This window comes from Ranitomeya variabilis, chromosome 1 (assembly GCF_051348905.1).
Source record: "Ranitomeya variabilis isolate aRanVar5 chromosome 1, aRanVar5.hap1, whole genome shotgun sequence".
Classification (NCBI taxonomy): Eukaryota; Metazoa; Chordata; class Amphibia; order Anura; family Dendrobatidae; genus Ranitomeya; species Ranitomeya variabilis.
The window spans coordinates 758,195,675-758,214,270 of record NC_135232.1 but is presented as its reverse complement, the minus strand read 5'-3'; the positions used below and the strand labels follow the sequence as shown (position 1 = coordinate 758,214,270).

The window sequence follows — 18,596 nt, the reverse complement described above, 5'->3', positions numbered from 1 at the left end:
TTAGCATCTCTGTGAATCACTAACCTAATATTTAGTTGTATACCCACAGATTTTAAAACTGTTTCACATCTATGTTTTATAGAGTCAACCAACTTCTGGCTGTTAATTGTTATTCCAGCCCAGGATGCTTTGACTACATCTCACAATTTTTTGGCATTTGTTGGCTTTGCCTCAGAAATGGCATTTTTAAGGTCACCCCACAAGTGTTCTAACGGATTAAGGTCCGGGGGTTGGTCTGGCCACTCTATATGGTTTAACAAAAATTGTAAAGGTGACATTTGGAGAAACAGAGCTCATCAAAAAACTAATACCCCTAAAAATTAACTTTTATTGAACATATTAAAAATCCAATATACTAAAAGTACAATAAATTGTCCAACCAGGCACAAAAAACACTCTGACTGAAGGACAATAGGGAAAGTTTAACCCAATAGTCTTAAAGGGAATCTGTCACCACATTTTTCGCCTATAGGCTAAGGCAACCGCCATCAGGGGCTTATCTACAGCATTCTGTAATGCTGTAGATAAGCCCCCAATGTAACATGAAAGATAAGAAAAAGAGGCTAGATTATACTCACCCAGGGGCAGTCCCGGTCCGATGGGTGTAGCAGTCCGGCGCCTCCTAGCTTCATACGATGATGTCCTCTTCTTTGCTTCCTGTCGCAGCTCCTGCGCAGGCGTACTTTCTGTCCTGTTGAGGGCAGAGCAAAGTACTGCAGTGCGCAGGCGCTGGGAGAGGTCAGAGAGGCCAGGCGCCTGAGCTTTAGTTAATGTATTTTTTTTTAACAGTGGGACTATGCAGGGACTTCTTGCTAAAAGATTAGCTTAACACAGGGATCTTCACTGTCACAATACTCACAGGTAACTTGAGACTATCTTTGATCATCCTGGTGCTGATCATTGGCTGAGCCTTTGCCATTCTGGCTATTTTTTCATCCATTCGAGTGGTAGTCTCCCATTTTCTTCCACATATCTCTGGTTTGGCTTTCCATTTTGAAGCATTGGAGATCATTTTAGCAGAACAGCCTATCATTGTGCACTTGTTTATAAGTTTTACCCTCTCAAATCAACTTTTTAATCAAAGTAAGCTGTTCTTCTGAATAATGTCTCGAACTACCTATATTTCTCAGGGTTTCAAAGGTCTTAAATAATGGCCACCTGAATCACACCTGTTTCTTCACAGAATGATTGACCTCACTAACTCCACACTGCTATTATTTTGAACACCCCCTTTCAAAATAGTTATTCTAATACACAGACTCAAAAAGATGGAGATCATTAATGCTGTCTTTTGGTTTTCTTAGAATCTACTACACCAACTAGTAAATTGTTTGACATTTGGTAATATAATTTATACCAAAAACAGTGATTAATCTGGTTAGTCATATTGGACTGCTATTATTTTGAACACTACTGTAGATGAGTAAAGGGACAGCATAGACAAATAGCCACAGTGAAGTAAAATTAACAGTCTGACCACCATGCTCAAACTCACTGGTCATCATTGGCTAGGATAGCAGATAATCACAAAGAGGCCTCATTCAGACAATGTTTTGCAAGTACATGTTCTATCCATGTTTTCAAGGAATAGAACGAGTACCCATTGTAATCTATCAAGCTGTTCACATATCTGGGCTTTTTGCCTGACATTTTTCCAAAAATAAAAATAGAGCGGTCAGCTTTTGATCTAAGTCATGGATACAAGTCTATTGGTCTGTGAAAATCATGGACTGCACATTTCCATCTTTATGCTGTCAAGTTTTAACATTGTAGTGGACAGGAGAAGCTTTGCAATTTTTTTTTTTCATATGAGAAAATTGCCAATGAAAATTAAGATCCAAAATTCTCATGATAAATTGGCCTGAGGGAGGCCATAATAAATCATATGATCTTGTAGCCCATAGCACTATAACAACATCCAGCGTTGATATTGTAATTTCTCACTGAGGTAGCTCTGATCCATGAGGCATGAAAGGTTGCAAACGGGAGGGTTCTACAAGAATAAACTAGAAGTTTGCTTCAATATGGATTTGGTTGTGTGTTTTATCTGCAGGACTCCTCTTCCCATGAAAGTGTACCTGAACTTCACATCACGACTGAAGAGGAAGTGGCTGAAGTTGCTAGCGATTTCCAGTCTACAGTGTTCAGAGGTGAGTTACATATCTGCTCTTCTGATACAAATCCCTTGCTTACATTCCTAGAGTGAAATGATAACAGCCAATATAGTCAGGAGCTTGGTACTAGTGATGACTAGTGATTATAACATTCCTGTTGCCTGTACCTGTAATTAGTAGGAACTTATTACATGTGTTTCTACTGCACTGCTTCTATATCAATAGGATCATGACTGTATATGTACCAAGTATGATGAGCCAACGTGCTCGTATATTATGTTCGAGTACCCGCAGCTGCATGATTTGTGGCTGTTAGACAACCTGAGCACATGCAGGGATTTCCTGTTTGTTAGGGAATCCCCACATGAGTTGAAGCTGTCTAACAGCCACAAATCATGCAGCTGCGGGGACTGGAATATAATATATGAGCACTCCCAGATGCTCAGATAACACCCGGGCATAGTCAGATAAGACATTATCCGAGCACGTTCACTCATCACTACTTGGTACATATGCAATCATGATCCTATTGATATAGAAGCAGTGCAGTAGAAACACATATAATAAGTTCCTACTAATTACAGGTACAGGCTCCAGGAATGTTATAATTGAACCCTACGGATTTTTGATGGAAGCAAGGAATATGTTTTTGATGGAAGCAAGGAATATGTGTATGCGGCCTGAATCAGGAGGAGTGGCTTCCTAGAATTGAGCATAGTTCAAATGCTTGGCTATTACTTTCAATTTTTATTAAATTGTTGAGCAATAGTATTAGTTCCAGTTACAAAGTATAAGTCCATCGTTATCGCTCTAATTAAGCTTATTGGAACAAAGCAAGCCAACCAATAATCACCTCTACATTTTTAAGCAGTTCTAGCTCTGTGTCACATTTGAATTTGAAACACATTATTAATGTGCATAGTACATACAACAGTTTATTGGCAAACTTGAAGCTAAAAGACCAGTGCCTTCAAGGTTATTTTTTTTTTTTAAGATTTACTAACGCTACACATGTACAGATGCTTCTCACAAAATTAGAATATCATAAAGAAGTTAATTTCAGTTCTTCAATACAAAAAGTGAAACTCATATATTATAAAGAGTCATTACAAACAGAGTGACCTATTGGCTTACAGCCAATGAAAACCCAAAACTCATTATCTCAGTAAATTTTCGAATAATTAACAAAAAACACCTGCAAAGGCTTCCTAAGGATTTGAAAAGATCCCTTAGTTTGGTTCAGTAGGCTCCACAATCATGGGGAAGACTGGACAGATGTCCAGAAGGCGGTCATTGACACACTCCACAAGGAGGGTAAGCCCCAAAAGGTCATTGCTAAAGAAGCTGTCTGTTCACAGAGTGCTGTATCAAACCATATTAATAGAAAGTTGAGTGGAAGGAAACAGTGTGGTAGAAAAAGGTGCACAAGCAACCGGGATAACCGCAGCCTTGAATAGATTGTTAAAGGGAACCTGTCACCCCCAAAATCGACAATGAGCTAAGCCCACCAGAATCAGGGGCTTATATACAGCATTCTGGAATGCTGTAGATAAGCCCCCGATGTATCCTGAAAGATGAGAAAAAGAGGTTATATTATACTCACCAAGGGGCGTGCCCGCTGCGGTCCGGTCGAATGGGCGTCACGGTCCTGGGCCTCCCATCTTCTTATGATGACGTCCTCTTCTTGTCTTCATGCTGCGGCTCCGGCGCATGCATACTTTGTCTGCCCTGTTGAGGGCAGAGCAAAGTACTGCAGTGCGCAGGCGCCAGATCTCTCTGACCTTTCCCGGTGCCTGCGCACTGCAGTACTTTGCTCTGCCCTCAACAGGGCAGACAAAGTAAGCCTGCGCCGGAGCCGCAGCGTGAAGACAAGAAGAGGACGTCATCCTAAGAAGATGGGAGGCTCTGGACTGGACCGCGACGCCTACCGCAGCTAGACCGCCCCTGGGTGAGTATAATATAACCTCTTTTTCTCCTCTTTCAGGATACATCGGGGCTTATCTACAGCATTCCAGAATGCTGTAGATAAGCCCCTGATGCTGGTGGGCTTAGCTCATCATCGATTTTGGGGGTGACAGGTTCCCTTCAAGAAAAGGCCATTTAAAAAATTTGGGGAGATGCACAAGGAGTGGACTGCTGCTGGAATCATTGCTTCAAGAGACACCACCCACAGACATATTCAGGACATGGGCTATAAGCATTGAATTCCTTGTGTCAAGCCGCTCATGACCAATACACAATGCCAGAAGTGTCTTACCTGGGCAAAGGAGAAAAAGAACTAGACTGTTGCTCAGTAGTCCAAGGTGTTATTTTCAGATGAAAGTAAATGTTGCATTTCATTTGGAAATCAAGGTCCCAGAGTCTGGAGGAAGAGTGGAGAGGCACACAATCCAAGCTGCTGGAGGTCTAGTGTGAAGTATCCACAATCAGTGATGGTTTGGGGAATCATGTCATCTGCTGTGTTTTATCAAGACCAAAGTCAGCACAGCCATCTACCAAGAAATGTTAGAGCACTTCATGCTTCCCTCAGCCGACAAGCTTTCTGGAGATGAAAATTTCATTCTCCAGCAGAAATTGGCACCTGTCCACACTGCCAAAAGTACCAATACCTGGTTTAAAAACAACAGTATCACTGTGCTTGATTGGGCAGCAAACTCACTTGACCTTAACCCCATAGAGAATCTATGGAGTATTGTCAAGAGGAAGATGAGACACCAGACCCAACAATGCAGATGAGCTGAAGGCTGCTATCTAAGCAACCTGGGCTTCCATAACATCTCAGCAGTGCCACAGATGCCACGCTGCATTGATGCAGTAATTGATGCAAAAGGAGCCCCGACCAAGTATTGAGTGCATTTACTGAACATACATTTCAGTAGGCCAACATTTTGGATTTTAAAATCATTTTTCAAGCTGGTGTTATAAAGTATTCTAATTTACTGAGATAATGACTTTTGGGTTTTCATTGGCTGTAAGCCATAATCATCAACATTAACAGAAAAAAAAACACTTGAAATAGATCACTCTGTTTGTAATGACTCTATATAATATAGGAGTTTCACTTTTTGCATTGAAGAACTGAAATAAATTAACTTTTTGATGATATTCTAATTGTATGAGAAGCACCTGTATATTTTCGCTCCTATCGCTGTACCGGCTTTACAGACATGCCAGAAATATGAAGGATCTATGTATAACTAATATTATCATTAAAGAGGAGATCCAGGCATCGGGTTTTTTGCAGTTGTAAATTGTTATTTTATTACTTTTAGCATCACTTGGCTCATCTGTAGATTCGGAATCAGAGTCAGATGGTGGAGAAGAAATCCAACATGCATGGGAAAGTTTATCCACACATGCCCAATTTTCAAAACAGCACAGTGAGACCAGCACAGATGACATCCCTTACATTGGAGCTGATGCTCAATCAGAGTCTGAGGAAGATAATGCTCCGAGTCAAGGAAACCTAGCAGAAAATAACACAAACCAGTCTAACAATGTACTATTGGCCTCTCCATTTCTGAGGACTCCTCTGCACTGCCATCGTCCTCTCCCCCATATCCATGTGCTACAAGGAAAAATTGTATTGAGCTCTCCAACTGAACACTGTCCACAGTTTGTTTAAATGACTGCAACCTCCTTATGGGATTTTTCTATCCGTAGTGCCTAGCAAAGCAAATATTTATCATTCAAAGTGATAGATTTATAATAAAAGCAGCAGCTTTCAGCTTTGTGTGTACTGAAAATCCGTGTATCCTGAAAAGTGATGGTACAAGGGAACTGACTGACCTCAAGCAGCAGCTCCGCAGAGACTGAAAGAGATTGTGCATTTTTGTGTGGAAATTATAAATCTTGTAATGTGTAATTGCTTAAAATAAAAAAACTTTTCCTTAACCCCTTCACCCCCGAGCCTATTTTCACCTTCCTGACCAGGCCAAATTTTTCAATTCTGACCAGTCTCTCTTTAAGTGGTAATAACTCTGGAACACTTGAATAGATCCCACTGATTCTGAGAATGTTTTTTCGTGATATATTGTTCATCATGATAGTTGTAAAATTTCATCGATATGACTTGCATTTATTTGTGAAAAAATTGGAAATTTGGAGAAAATTTTGCAATTTTCAAACTTTTAATTTTTATACCCTTAAATCAACGAGTTATGTCACAAAAGTTTTTTTTAAATAACTACTATACATATATACTCGAGTATAAGCTGACCCGAGTATAAGCTGAGGCACCTAATTTTGCCACGAAAAACTGGGTAAACTTATTGACTCGAGTATAAGCCAGGTATGCATTGTCCCCTCATCCCTATCCTGGTATGCATGGCTCTCCCCTCCCTGTATGCACGGCTTCCCGGTCCCTGACCTTGTATGCATGCCTACCCCGTCCCTGTCCTTGTATGCATGGCTCCCCCATCCCTGTCTTTGTATGCATGGCTTCCCGGTCCCTGACCTTGTATGCAAGGCTGCCCCGTCGCTGTCCTTGTATGGCTCCTTATCCCCTATCCTTGTATGCATGGCTCTTATGAAAAAAACCAACACATCCTACTTACCTTGCCTGCATGCCCTCACTGCATCTCGTTCCAGCACCAGCAGCTCTTCCTGCCGAGCAATCACGTGGCCCTGCTCATTAAGATAATGAATATTAACTCCACGCCTATGAGCGCCAAGAACGAATGAGATGCAGCGAGGGCACGCAGGGAAGGTACGTAGGATGTGTGCTGGAAGTCGGCGGCTGTCACTGTGCGCTATTACAGAGAAATGAATATTCACTGCCAGCGGCATTTCTCTTTAGCAGCGGCACTTCTCTTTAGCAGCGGCACAGGCTTAAGCCGCAGCCGCCGCCTCCTGCCTCTGTGACCCACTGCTCCACCGCTCCCCCTCCCGTGCCGTCTTTCTGGGACAATTGACACTTGTATAAGCCGATGGGGGCGTTTTCAGCACAAAATTATACGGTAATTTTTATTAAGTTTTATACATTTTTAACAATGAAAATAAGCACAAAATATTCAGCTTTTTACAAGCAAAATAGACAAAGTAAAATAATTAATGAGGATAGGTTACATTAAAGTTTAACTGATGGAAAATATTTCTCTCTAGTGGCATCAAAACATATTGCAAACTAAAACAATAAAAGACTCAAGTTCCAAATAAAAAACTTTATATATTAGTTACCGTACATCTGATACCATAATACAACAAACCCCATCCACTTATTAAATTCAAATGTTTTATTTAACAATCGACAAACAGAAGACAGGGCACACACACATTAAGGGGTGGGAAAAAAGGGTACAGCAGTCTTAAAAGGTCCTAGCTATTGTTTTGAGCCCATAAATAATCCCAGGGAGCCCAAGCAGTGTCAAATCTATCAACCTTAGCATTCATTAAAGCTGTCATGTATTCCATTCTAGGAATATCAGTCATTCTATTTAATACATTTTGGCAAGAGGGTAGAGTGGTCTGTTTCCATTGAAGAGCGATCAAACACCTAGCTGGGGTTAATATATGCAATAATAATTTAGATGAGTTCTTCCCATCCCTGTAGGAGAAACATTAGCAAATAGATTGCAGGATCCAGCTCAACTTCCACGAAAAGTACCTTTTGTATTAAAACTTTCACTAACTCCCAAAAATCCGACCACCCCAGTGCAAGACCAGAAGATATGATATTGAGAATCTTCAGCAAAACTTTGGATACTGGGGGTTCAGTTTATGGAAGAAACCGTTATAAGGCACTCCTTGTATGAAAAGGGGTGCTCAAGTAGGATGTCCAGCCTGTATCTCACAGAAGTAAAACTTGACACGCAAATGAATTTGCAGTGAATGGAAATTCTTTTATTCAGGCAATCAAAAAAAGTTAAACATTTTTGGTCTTACAATCAGACCTAAATCAGGATTGATTGCCACCAGTTTGCTGGATTTACCGCAGACAGCTGCGCTGGTGTATGCGACTTCCATAACTATAAAAATGGCCATTCCACAGCGACAGAAGTCGCACACACCAGCGCACTTGTATGCAGTAAATCCAGCAAACTGGTGACAATCAGTTCTGATTAAGGTCTGATTGTAAGACCGAAAATGATTAACATTTATTTGGTTGCCCGAATAAAAGAATTTCCATTCACTGCAAGTTCAGTTTATGGAGGAGTTCTGTGGTGTAGTACCAAAACATCAAAATCTTATATTGATTCTCTTTGTATCACATGCAAATGGAGGATTTGGCGTTCTTTGTCCCAAATAAGCTACCAACATTGTAAGGACAGCTCTTTCCCAAGGAGAGACTCCCATTTAATCATATAGGGATGTTTCTTCAGAGGATCCACCTGAGGAGAGTTTATAATCTTCTAAATATCAGATATCAACCCCTTAGTTGACAGGCCCCATCAACATTACTTCTCAAATTCAGTTGGTTGGGACACATTCATTGAGCCAAATGATGAAAACACTAGGTGCTTAATCTGCATAAATTGGAAGAATTCTCTTGGTTACTGAAAATTTAGATTTAATAATGTCAAACAAGAGACTTTCCAATGTGTCCCTGTCATCCAAGTCCTTGTATCTGAAATCCACGGATGGACCATTGTTGGTTCTAAGTTATTTGGGATCAGGGGTTGATAAATAAAGGATATAATTGGAGAACTAGGAGAGGCCAGACCATAGCGCTTTATACATGAGAGACGAAGTTCTCTTATAAACTGCATAGGGCCCAATAGGGTAATTAGTATCGTAATAGACTTAGCCATAGACAAGCCATAACTTTTCTATTTTGGTCCATTTATTGTAAGGCCATAATGAAGCCCAAGAAGCATAATAATATTTAATGATATATCGGACTGACAGACCTCCCTTTGATCTATGGGAAGTGAGAAATTCTAGGTCGTCTATCATTCCAATGGGTGAGCCTTCCATAAATGAGTTGAACAGCTAAGTCGTATTAGGAATTAGCTCCTTAGCAAAGGTTTTGAAATATAGATATATCATCCCATCTGGCCCTGGAGACTTTCCAAGGGGCAATCTCTTCCTGAGTAACTTGTTTTCTAAGGGCGCTTGATGCTTCTTAAGAGAGGACGGGTAGTTTAAGATTGGATAAATAATTTTTCAGTAAAGTGTCCCGACAGTTTGGATTTTAGGGAAGTGTATGCTGGATATTACATAGTTTTCTATAGAAGTTATAGAATATATTAGATATCAGGTGGATTATAGTGGATTGTACCTTCCTCGCTCCTAAGAGCCAGAGGACTCGAGGACATGGCACAGTCCTTTAACCCCTTCACCACAAAGCCTGTTTTCACCTTCCTGACCACTGTCACTTTTGGAGGTCATAACTCTGGAAAGCTTCAATGGATCACACTGATTCTGATTCCTAGACTGTTTTTTGTGACATATTGTACTTCAAGATAGTGATAAAATTTCTTTGATATGACTTACGTTTATTTGTGAAAATTTTGAACATTTTGCAATTTTCAAACGTTACATTTTTATGCCCTTAAATTAGAGTCATGTCACACAAAATAGTCAATAAATAACATTTTCCACAATTTTTTAAACATGACTTAGGAAATTATAAGGGTTAACAGTTGACCAGCGATCCAGTGGATTGAGTTGGAGATTTTGCTGAGAACATTTTACATATTGGGATTACATTGGGATCACATTTATCCAGCACTCTACGCTGAGCACTTACATCGGCGTTTCCATGTACATATTCGACTGACATGATTCAGATGAAACCCTTGAGGGATCCATTCATGATAACGAGGCAGCAAAGTTACTCTGGACTCCGTCTGGCCTATGTTCAGCATTGTCCTTCTTTTCAGAAGTGCACAAAACTGTGGTCAACCGCGCTTTTATGCTCACCTAAAAAGACTGACACCGCCGGATCACAGGTCCTACGGTGTCCACAGTGCCTCCATCTGCCTCATTATACGGAATCTTTTGCCGGACGCTCTGTCTGAATCACGTATTTCAGATATTTACATGGAAGCCCTGGTATAAGTACTAAGGGTAAATGTGAGCCAAGCCTTACTGCGATCTTTGGAAGGCATAATGAAAAAATCAAAAGGAGGTGAATAATTGGTTTTATTTATTTTTCACGCGGTTCTTCATGCAGCATTAGTGATTAGACAACATTCTTTGGGTCGATGCGATTACGATACCAGATTTATACACGAACGCGGTGATACTAAATATCTGTACTTTTTTTTAACATAAATAAATGTATTTATTGAATTAATATTTTTTCTTTTTTTTGTTCATTTGGGGATTTTTTTTTTATATTTACATCATCCTTCTACTGACAGATCACTGATCTGATACTCTGCAATGCTTCTGCACTGCAGGGCATCAGAGCAGCATCTGACAGGCAGGGGAGGAGGTGTGTCAGCTCCTGCTCTTAGCAGGAAGGGACAAGCCACCTTCCCTGCAGGACCCCGGGGCCATCTTGTGCCAGTGGATCACCATGGAGACCGTCAGCACAAAGCGATCGCACCACGTTGTGCTGATGAGAGCAAACCGGCGCTCACTCCCAGTACGATGTTCCTCGATGTCGCTGTCACTGTTGACAACGTCATCAGCGGGTTTAAATGCCCTGCTATCGGTACTAGCTAGGTTTATTATATACAAATTTTGCAATTTTTTTCAATCTAGATTCAATCTCCTTGATACAATGACCCCTCATCACCGCCTTGTGTGCCTTCCATAAGGTAGAGGGCACCAACACCTCCATAGAATATAATGCACCCCCATGGTCCTCCATACAATATAATACTCACCCATTGTCCTGCATACAATATAACACACCCCCATGATCCTCCATATAGTATAATACACCCCCCATGGTCCTCCACAGGTAATGCATCCCCCCATGGTCCACCATACAGTATAATATACCCCCATGGTCTTCCACAGAATATAATACACCCCCATGGTCCTCCATACAATAAAATACACAGCCCATGGTCCGCCGTACTCTATTATGGCCACCAGTCACTGACTTAAAAAAGAAAAATAAATATAATACTCACTCCTCCTCGTTCCACCCGATGCTCTGATGTTGAACCTGTGGTGTGAAGCGCCGGACATGTCAGAATTGCTGCTCTCAATAAAAAGCTGGAAGGAAAGTAAAAGCGCAATAGGGTCTTAGGCTACTTTCACACTAGCGTCGTGCACTGCACGTCGCTATGCGTCCTTTTGTAGAAAAAACGCATCCTGCAAAAGTGCTTGCAGGATGCGTTTTTTCTCCATAGACTTGCATTAGCGATGCAGTGCGACGCATTGCCACACGTCGCAACCGTCGTGCGACGGTTGCGACGTTTTGCGTCGGTCCGTCCCCACCAAAAAACATTGCATGTAACGTTTTTGGGTGCGTCGAGACAGTCTTTTCCGACAGCGCATGCGCGGCCGGAACTCCACCCCCGCCTCCCCGCACATCACAATGGGGCAGCGGATGCGTTGAAAAACAGCATCCGCTGCCCCCGTTGTGCGGCGCTTTCACTGCTTGCGTCGGCACGTCGCAACGACGCAATTCACTAGTGTGAAAGTAGCCTTATCTGGGTATTAAGAGATACCTCTAATCAGATTTTACTCACCAGATAGAGCCCAACACAGGCTCATAGAAATATTAGCTGCTGCAGATCCACCGGTCTCCTCGTGACCAGCCAGATTAAAGAAAAAAAAAAGAGAAAAAGGTGGACTAACTCCGCGCTGCTTGAAAGATAGAAGTCCAAATGGATATTCAGATGAAAAGTGGCATTATTCTATGCGTTTTGGAGTACTATGACTCCTTCATCAGGAAACCACAAAAGTATATCTGTATACTTTTGTGGTTTCCTGATGAAGGAGTCATAGTACTCCGAAACGCGTTGAATAAAGCCACTTTTCATCTGAATATCCATTTGGACTTCTATCTTTCAAGCAGCGCGGTGTTAATCCACCTTTTTATCCCATTTTTTTTTTTATTTAGAATTGCTGCTCTGACACAACAGACACCGAGGAAGAATGATGGGGTGGAAGCATCTGCTGACGCTCCCTCCTCCATCCTCATTGCTCGCGCTGGCGGCCGGAGCTCCAGTCTGTCTGTCAGCGTGAGCAATGATGATGGAGAAAGGAGCGTCAGCAGACACTTCCACAGCCATCATTCTGTGTGGGTATGACAGGTAGAGGGAGGCCCGGTGTGGGCGCTAACGGGCTCAGGGCCCCATAGCAGTGGCGTGGCCTGCCGCCATTGGCGGTAAGCCACTATATTTGGTGCATAAATGTTACATAGAATTATTGGTTTGCCCCTCATAAGTGCTTCAAAGACAACAAACCTACCCCCCGGATCACTTAGTCACCAGTAATGGACAGTTTGAGGAGATTAAAATCGCTAAACTCCTCTCTTGTTATTATTGAATAGGCCAAGAGGAAAGGGTTGACTGCAAATTTAAATTTGCCTATTTTGTCATTATGTGTTTCCTGTAAAAAACACTATGTATGCTCTCTGAGACGTTATCTCCTTCAGGCCGGGGTCACACTTACAAGAAACTCGCACAAGTCTTGCTTCTCAATACCAAGCACTGCCGCCGGCACTCGGACCGGAGCGCTCAGCTGCATAGAAATACATGCAGCTAAATGCTCCAGTCCCGACAGCAGTGCTGGGTATTGAGACGCAAGACTCCTGAGAGATTCTCGCAAGTGTGACCCCGGCCTCAGGGTGAGCCTTCTCTTCCTAGAGGAATTAAGACCCCTTATATTATGTGATAATACGCAAGTCACATTGAATACTTAAGAGGGCAATGTCTGTTGGGATACTCTGAACTTGTCATCCATCTTGGACCTCCGGATGGATGTCAGTTTCCAGGACCCTCATGTGATTTCTCCAACTTCAAATGATGGAGCTGTATTGGAGCAAAGGGGAGCAGTAGAAACACAAGGAAAATGGGTAGACAAAGACACCAAACATTTTTTAGATAAAATACAAACTTCAATATACAAAATACCATATTTCCCAGGAAAGCTCTTGGGAAGGGGTTACACCTGTGGAACAAAATGAGCCCACTAGGAACTTGGCTAGAACAAGGTAACTCCAAAATTCTTATTCGTGGGGGAGGAGCCCAGTACTAGTCCTGAGCAGATGGAAGAGAACAAAAAAAACAAACAGTCAATAGTTCCCCCCAGGCATTATTATATGTATAACCTACAGAAACCATGCTTTTATGAAGAATTACTCTAATCACATTAATAATCAGAAAGAAAGTACTGGTCAGTACTTAGGAAAATAGATCATTAAGTACAGTGATCCCAAGGCACTAGAAAAAGCATTAGTAATGTCCATCACTAATAGAAATGTTCTCAGCGAGGAAACCCATAGGGCGGGACTTTCCACCAACACGTCTGTTGCCTGGATCCCAGTCCGAAATCTTAGGAATAGACAAACACAAAGCATAGCAGAAATCTGGAAGGTCCTCCAAGGAGCCCAATGTTGCAGATATTCCTTCTCGACAAGCAGTTAGGGCAAAAGATAAACCCTATCTGTAGGGAATTCGCAGATCCATCAGAATTTTTAGTACAATTTTAAGGTGCCTCCTCTTCTGGAGAATTGTGTGGCTAGGTCAGGGAACAGCTGGATCTTCATGCCAAAATAGGTTTTAACTTTTTGTGACCTGTCATTATCTTTTTTTAATTCTCAGTCATGCAGGCAACAAATTAGGTCACAGGGGGGACCTGAAGAGCCTTTGGGCTCAGTGTGCCCTATCAAACTTGAATGGCGCGGAAGGAGGGTCCCCCAGGATTTAATTGAAAATAGTTTATAACATAAGTTAAGAGTTTTCCTGACCACTTGTCGCTGGAAGGCCACGTGCGCTTATATTACATCTCCTGCCCCTATTGTACCTGTCCTCTACATGAGCCTGCAAATCTTTTACAGTCTTCTGTTGTGAGAAAACCAGTTGTTGGAGGTCGGTTACATGCGATCTAGTGGGGTCATGGTCCCCCTCCAAAGTATCCATGCGGCCTGCAAGTTGCTGCAGATACGGTCTTAAACACGCCATTTCCATTCTGCAAGCATTCTTGACCTAATTTATTAAGGGCTTAAAATCCTTAGATGAGAAGTGTGTGAGTAGTTTCCTCCTTGCTGAGGGTGATGAGGGAGGATTATGGGGTATATATTCCATGTCAGAGGAGTAATCCATAGGTTCACTCCGTCCCTCTGTGATGTTAGTGTGGCTGGGAGTTTTGTTGTGTCCTCTCATGCCCCAGTCAGTCTGGGTCCATTTAGAGGGGGTTTCCCTGGCCTTGGTGGAAGTTGAAGACCAGGGCTTTGTTGTTGCAGAATGGAAGGAGGGGAATCCTGCTGTATCTATGTGACCATCTTGTGCATTATCCTGTGTAATCAGACCTGATGTGCCTGGTCCTGGTAGTGTCTGAGAGTTTAAGGAGCCTTCTCCTGAATACTGCTCCAGATCAACTTTTCCAGGCTCACCCTCCCCACCAGAAGGGGTTAACATTTCCCCTAACTCAGGGAATACCTTGTCTTCCTGGTGCAGGGCTGAAATAATGAGCTAAGATGGTGCTGGAATGCTGGGGTTGCCGGCTCCTTAGGCTGCTTTCACACTAGCGTCGGTACGGGACCATCGCGCTGCGTCGGCCCGACGTACCGACGCATACTGTGAAAAAAATGCCCGACGTGAGCAGCGGAAGCAGTCTTAGGACGCTTCCGCTGCCCCATTGCAAGGTCCGGGGAGGAGGGGGCAGAGTTTCGGCAGCGCATGCGCGGTCGAAAATGGCGGTCTTGACGCACAAAAAAAGTTACATGTAACGGTTTTTTGTGGCGGGGGTCCGCCAAAACACGACGCATCCATCGCACGACGGTTGCGACGTGTGGCACTGCATCGCAAATAAGTCTATGGGGAAAAAACGCATCCTGCAGACAACTTTGCAGGATGCGTTTTTTCTCCACAATGACGCATTGCGACGTGCAGTGCCCGACACTAGTGTGAAAGTAGCCTTAAGCAGGAATGTGTCCAGGGCTGTTGCTGGGTCGACTCCAGCCTGGCCCAAGTGTGCGGGTGAGGGAGGGGTGGTTCTGGGGACTTAATTCTCTGGGGACCCATTGAAGGATAGAGATTGGCCTTTATGTAAGCTGAATAGCCATGGAAAGCCTGACAGGTGCTCCCCTGATGTGCGTCCTCCCAGCTCAGCATCCTGGACACACTCCCAAACACAAAATAGGGATTTTTGTGTACTCACCGTAAAATCCTTTTCTCCGAGCCATTCATTGGGGGACACAGACCATGGGTGTATGCTGCTGCCACCAGGAGGCTGACACTAAGTATTACAAAGAAAGTTAGCTCCTCCCCTGCAGTATACACCCCTCTGCTGGCTCCCAGCTAACCAGTTCGGTGCAAAAGCAGTAGGAGATCAATAACAACATATAAGCGTATAGCATGTCACATTATATATGAGAGTATAACATATCAAATGATAAAAACAAATACAACTAATAATAGGGAGGGAGCTGTGTCCCCCAATGAATGACTCGGAGAAAAGGATTTTACGGTGAGTACACAAAAATCCCTATTTCTCCTTCGCCTCATTGGGGGACACAGACCATGGGACGTCCCAAAGCAGTCCCTGGGTGGGGACAACATCAGATCAGGCCGTGTAACCGCTACTTACAAGTGCGCCAAGGCGGCCTGCAAAGTCCGCCTGCCCAGACTCACATCTGTGGAAGTGTGTGAATTATAGTGCTTCAAGAATGCATGCGGACTGGAGGAATTCGCAAGCTTGCGGTTGTGCTTGCCGACGCCTGGTGCCTAGAGCCCTGAGACAGGGAGATAGGCTGACATCTAGCACGGAAGGACTCCTGGATGGTGAAAAGAATCCACCAGGCTAACGTGGCCGATGAAAAACGGCTAAACCCTTCCTGTGACCGTCAGGAAGCCTACTTACCATCGAGAAGCCCAAGCAAAGTGTCCAACCTTCGGAAGGACGCCGTCCTCGATACGTACCCACTTGGAGCACTCACTTCTTCCGGATTATGGAGAACCCATTCCGTTGTGTGGACTGGAGCCGAAAGAGATGAGAGGACAATGCCCCTGCAACAGTGGGAATACAAAACCACCTTGGCAACGAGGGAAGGGGATGGCTTGAGGCCAACAATGCATTGATGGTAATAAGGAAAAAAGACTGAAAGGAACAGAGTGGCAAGCTCTGAAGACTCATCAGGATGACAAGAACGCAGAGAAAAAAGGGGAGTGACGTTCCCTGATAGTAAAGTCTGTCTGGATCGAAAAAGGAGTCTACTGTAAGATCCCCAGGACCATTAAGGTCCCCCGGACCATTAAGGTCCCCCAGATCTAACGGTACGTGGTAGGGAAGAACTACAGGTGAAGGCTCCCTGCGAGAAGGTCCATATTTCCAGTTTTGACGAAAAAAAAACGGAGAAATACTAGTACCGCAAGCGAGAAAACCTGACATGGTCAGTGCGGGTCTCCCGGGATCACTGGGGGCCTTTTCTGCTTCCAAAAAGATCTCAGACGTAGTGGAAGAGGAGTTATGGAAATTGGTACCGTGGAAGAAACAGAGCATGCACTGCGATGGACTTGGATCTTGAAGCCAAACCATGAACTGGAGTACATAGGCGTTCAGCTTGGACGCCATCCGACCTACATCTGGAGTACTCCAGTGAAGGCAGATGTGAAGGAAGACTTCCGAGTGAAGTTCCCACTCACTTGAGGAGAAAACCCTGACGGCTGAATATGTCAGCCGCCCAGTGTTCTACTCCAGGGACATGTACTGTTGAGATCACCGAATGATAGATCTCGGCCCATCAGAGAGTGCGAGGTACCTCGGCCATGGCGCTTGACTGTGGGTACCTGCGAGATGATTGACGAATGGCACAGCCGTGGCATTATCCAAATTGAAGACGGATGGTTGACCCGCCTAAGGGCAGTGGACCTGCAGTAGGATTAGCTGTACTGTTCGGATCCCCAGAGAAATGATCGGGAGAAGAAGACGGGCATTGGTATCCCCAATAACCATTGGACCAGAAGAAGGCTCTGGATGAGGAAGGAGCTTAGAGACTACCTTTTGAAAGCCTGATTGACTTGCTGAAAACGAGCGGAGCAAAAGAAAACTACTTCTGTTTTCGTCTTATTGCTCAGAACCCTCCTAGCTAATTGAATGAACCGAGGGAATGAGTGATCAAGTGCACAAGTTCCGTGTTGAAGGGCCACGACCTTGACTCGAGAGAGAGAGAATTACCATCCTTCTTGTGCAGGATCATCGTCAAAGAGGATCTGCTGGGCTGGGAATGAGGAAAAAAACTTGTCTAAGTTTAGCTGCTAGCCCAAGTGAGAGGGTATTGCAAGTGATATAGACGACTTAGCGTAGTCCTTGTAGAGCGGCTAGAAAGTCGACCGAGTAGGGCAGGACGACCATGTTTCTAGGGTGCAAGAAGCACATGACAACTGCTATGAGTGTTGCGACCACTGTGGTGCGGTAGCCAGGCTGAAGGGCAAGGTCGTGACTTGAAAATGCTGTTCGCGAATGGAAAGGAGAAGAGATAATTGTAGAGGGGACAAAGGTAGACATGTGAGGGTAAGAAAACCGAATGTCGATGGATGCCAGAAAACTCCACTTTTTTTTTTTTTTGTTGAAGTAATGGCTGAGCGGAGGAACTGCATCTGAAAAAGGAGGGCCTTGTCAAAGGTTGTTAGAAGTTTGAGGTCCAGGAATGATCATAGTTTTCATTCTCTCCTTCGTGAAACCAAGATCCCTTAGATCTAGACTGTCCAGGACAATGGTTCTACTGCTGGATGGGTCTGTAGAAAAAATACGATCCCTTGTTAGTCTCCCGCTCAGAAGATTTGATTTGAATTGAAGTAGATAAGGTCTGACCAGGAGACTATTGGTCAAGCAACATCATGTGGCGCTAAAGAAGGGTAGAGCGCTGAACCCGAAGCCACAAGACGGAACGAACCAGATTTGCTATCCGACCGTCTGTGTTTTTTTTTTTTTTTTTTTAATTGATGATACATCGGGCAGGGATACCACAAGAAATTCCACCCGGTTAGACTGCCAAGTGGCAGAATGCGGGGCTGCAACCAGCAGGCCTCTTGCCATCTTCGTGCAGAGTAGAAAATTAGGAACCTTCGATCCACCATTCTGTTAACAGGGACGTGGAGAGGAATCGTCCGCTTTCTTGCATCATCCCCTAAATTGATACAAAGGGGGGTGCTCGGACGTCAAAGATGTGTGCCTCTGTAAATCCCCAGAGTTGAGGTCCCCGGGTGGACAGGGCAGGTTGTTTGGCATTAGGCCTGGATGCAGAAGAGGATACATGGAGGCGACACTGCATGAGTTCGTCTGTTGGAGATGTGGGGGGAATCGGTGCCCTTAAAAGGACCCGTCGCCCATAAAAATCAGACCAGGTATGGCAACCTACTTAGCGGCTTCTGTCCAGTGAATTGCTCGTCGATTTGTTGATGGTATAAATAG

General features: G+C 43.8%; 1 protein-coding gene across 2 annotated transcripts in view; it reads left to right on the top strand.

Moving 5' to 3' along the window:
• The window catches only part of ARHGAP45 (Rho GTPase activating protein 45), a 175,749-nt gene extending 169,734 nt beyond the window's left edge, over window positions 1-6,015 (top strand). Inside the window, exons 21-22 of one of the 2 annotated variants that reach the window (XM_077271361.1) lie at window positions 2,054-2,150; window positions 5,387-6,015. In XM_077271361.1, the coding sequence (XP_077127476.1) occupies window positions 2,054-2,150; window positions 5,387-5,739 (450 nt within the window). In that variant the 3' untranslated portion in view covers window positions 5,740-6,015. The remainder of the gene's footprint in view (window positions 1-2,053; window positions 2,151-5,386) is intronic. The other variant, XM_077271352.1, reaches the window with a different exon arrangement.
• The last annotated feature ends 12,581 nt before the right edge of the window (window positions 6,016-18,596 follow it).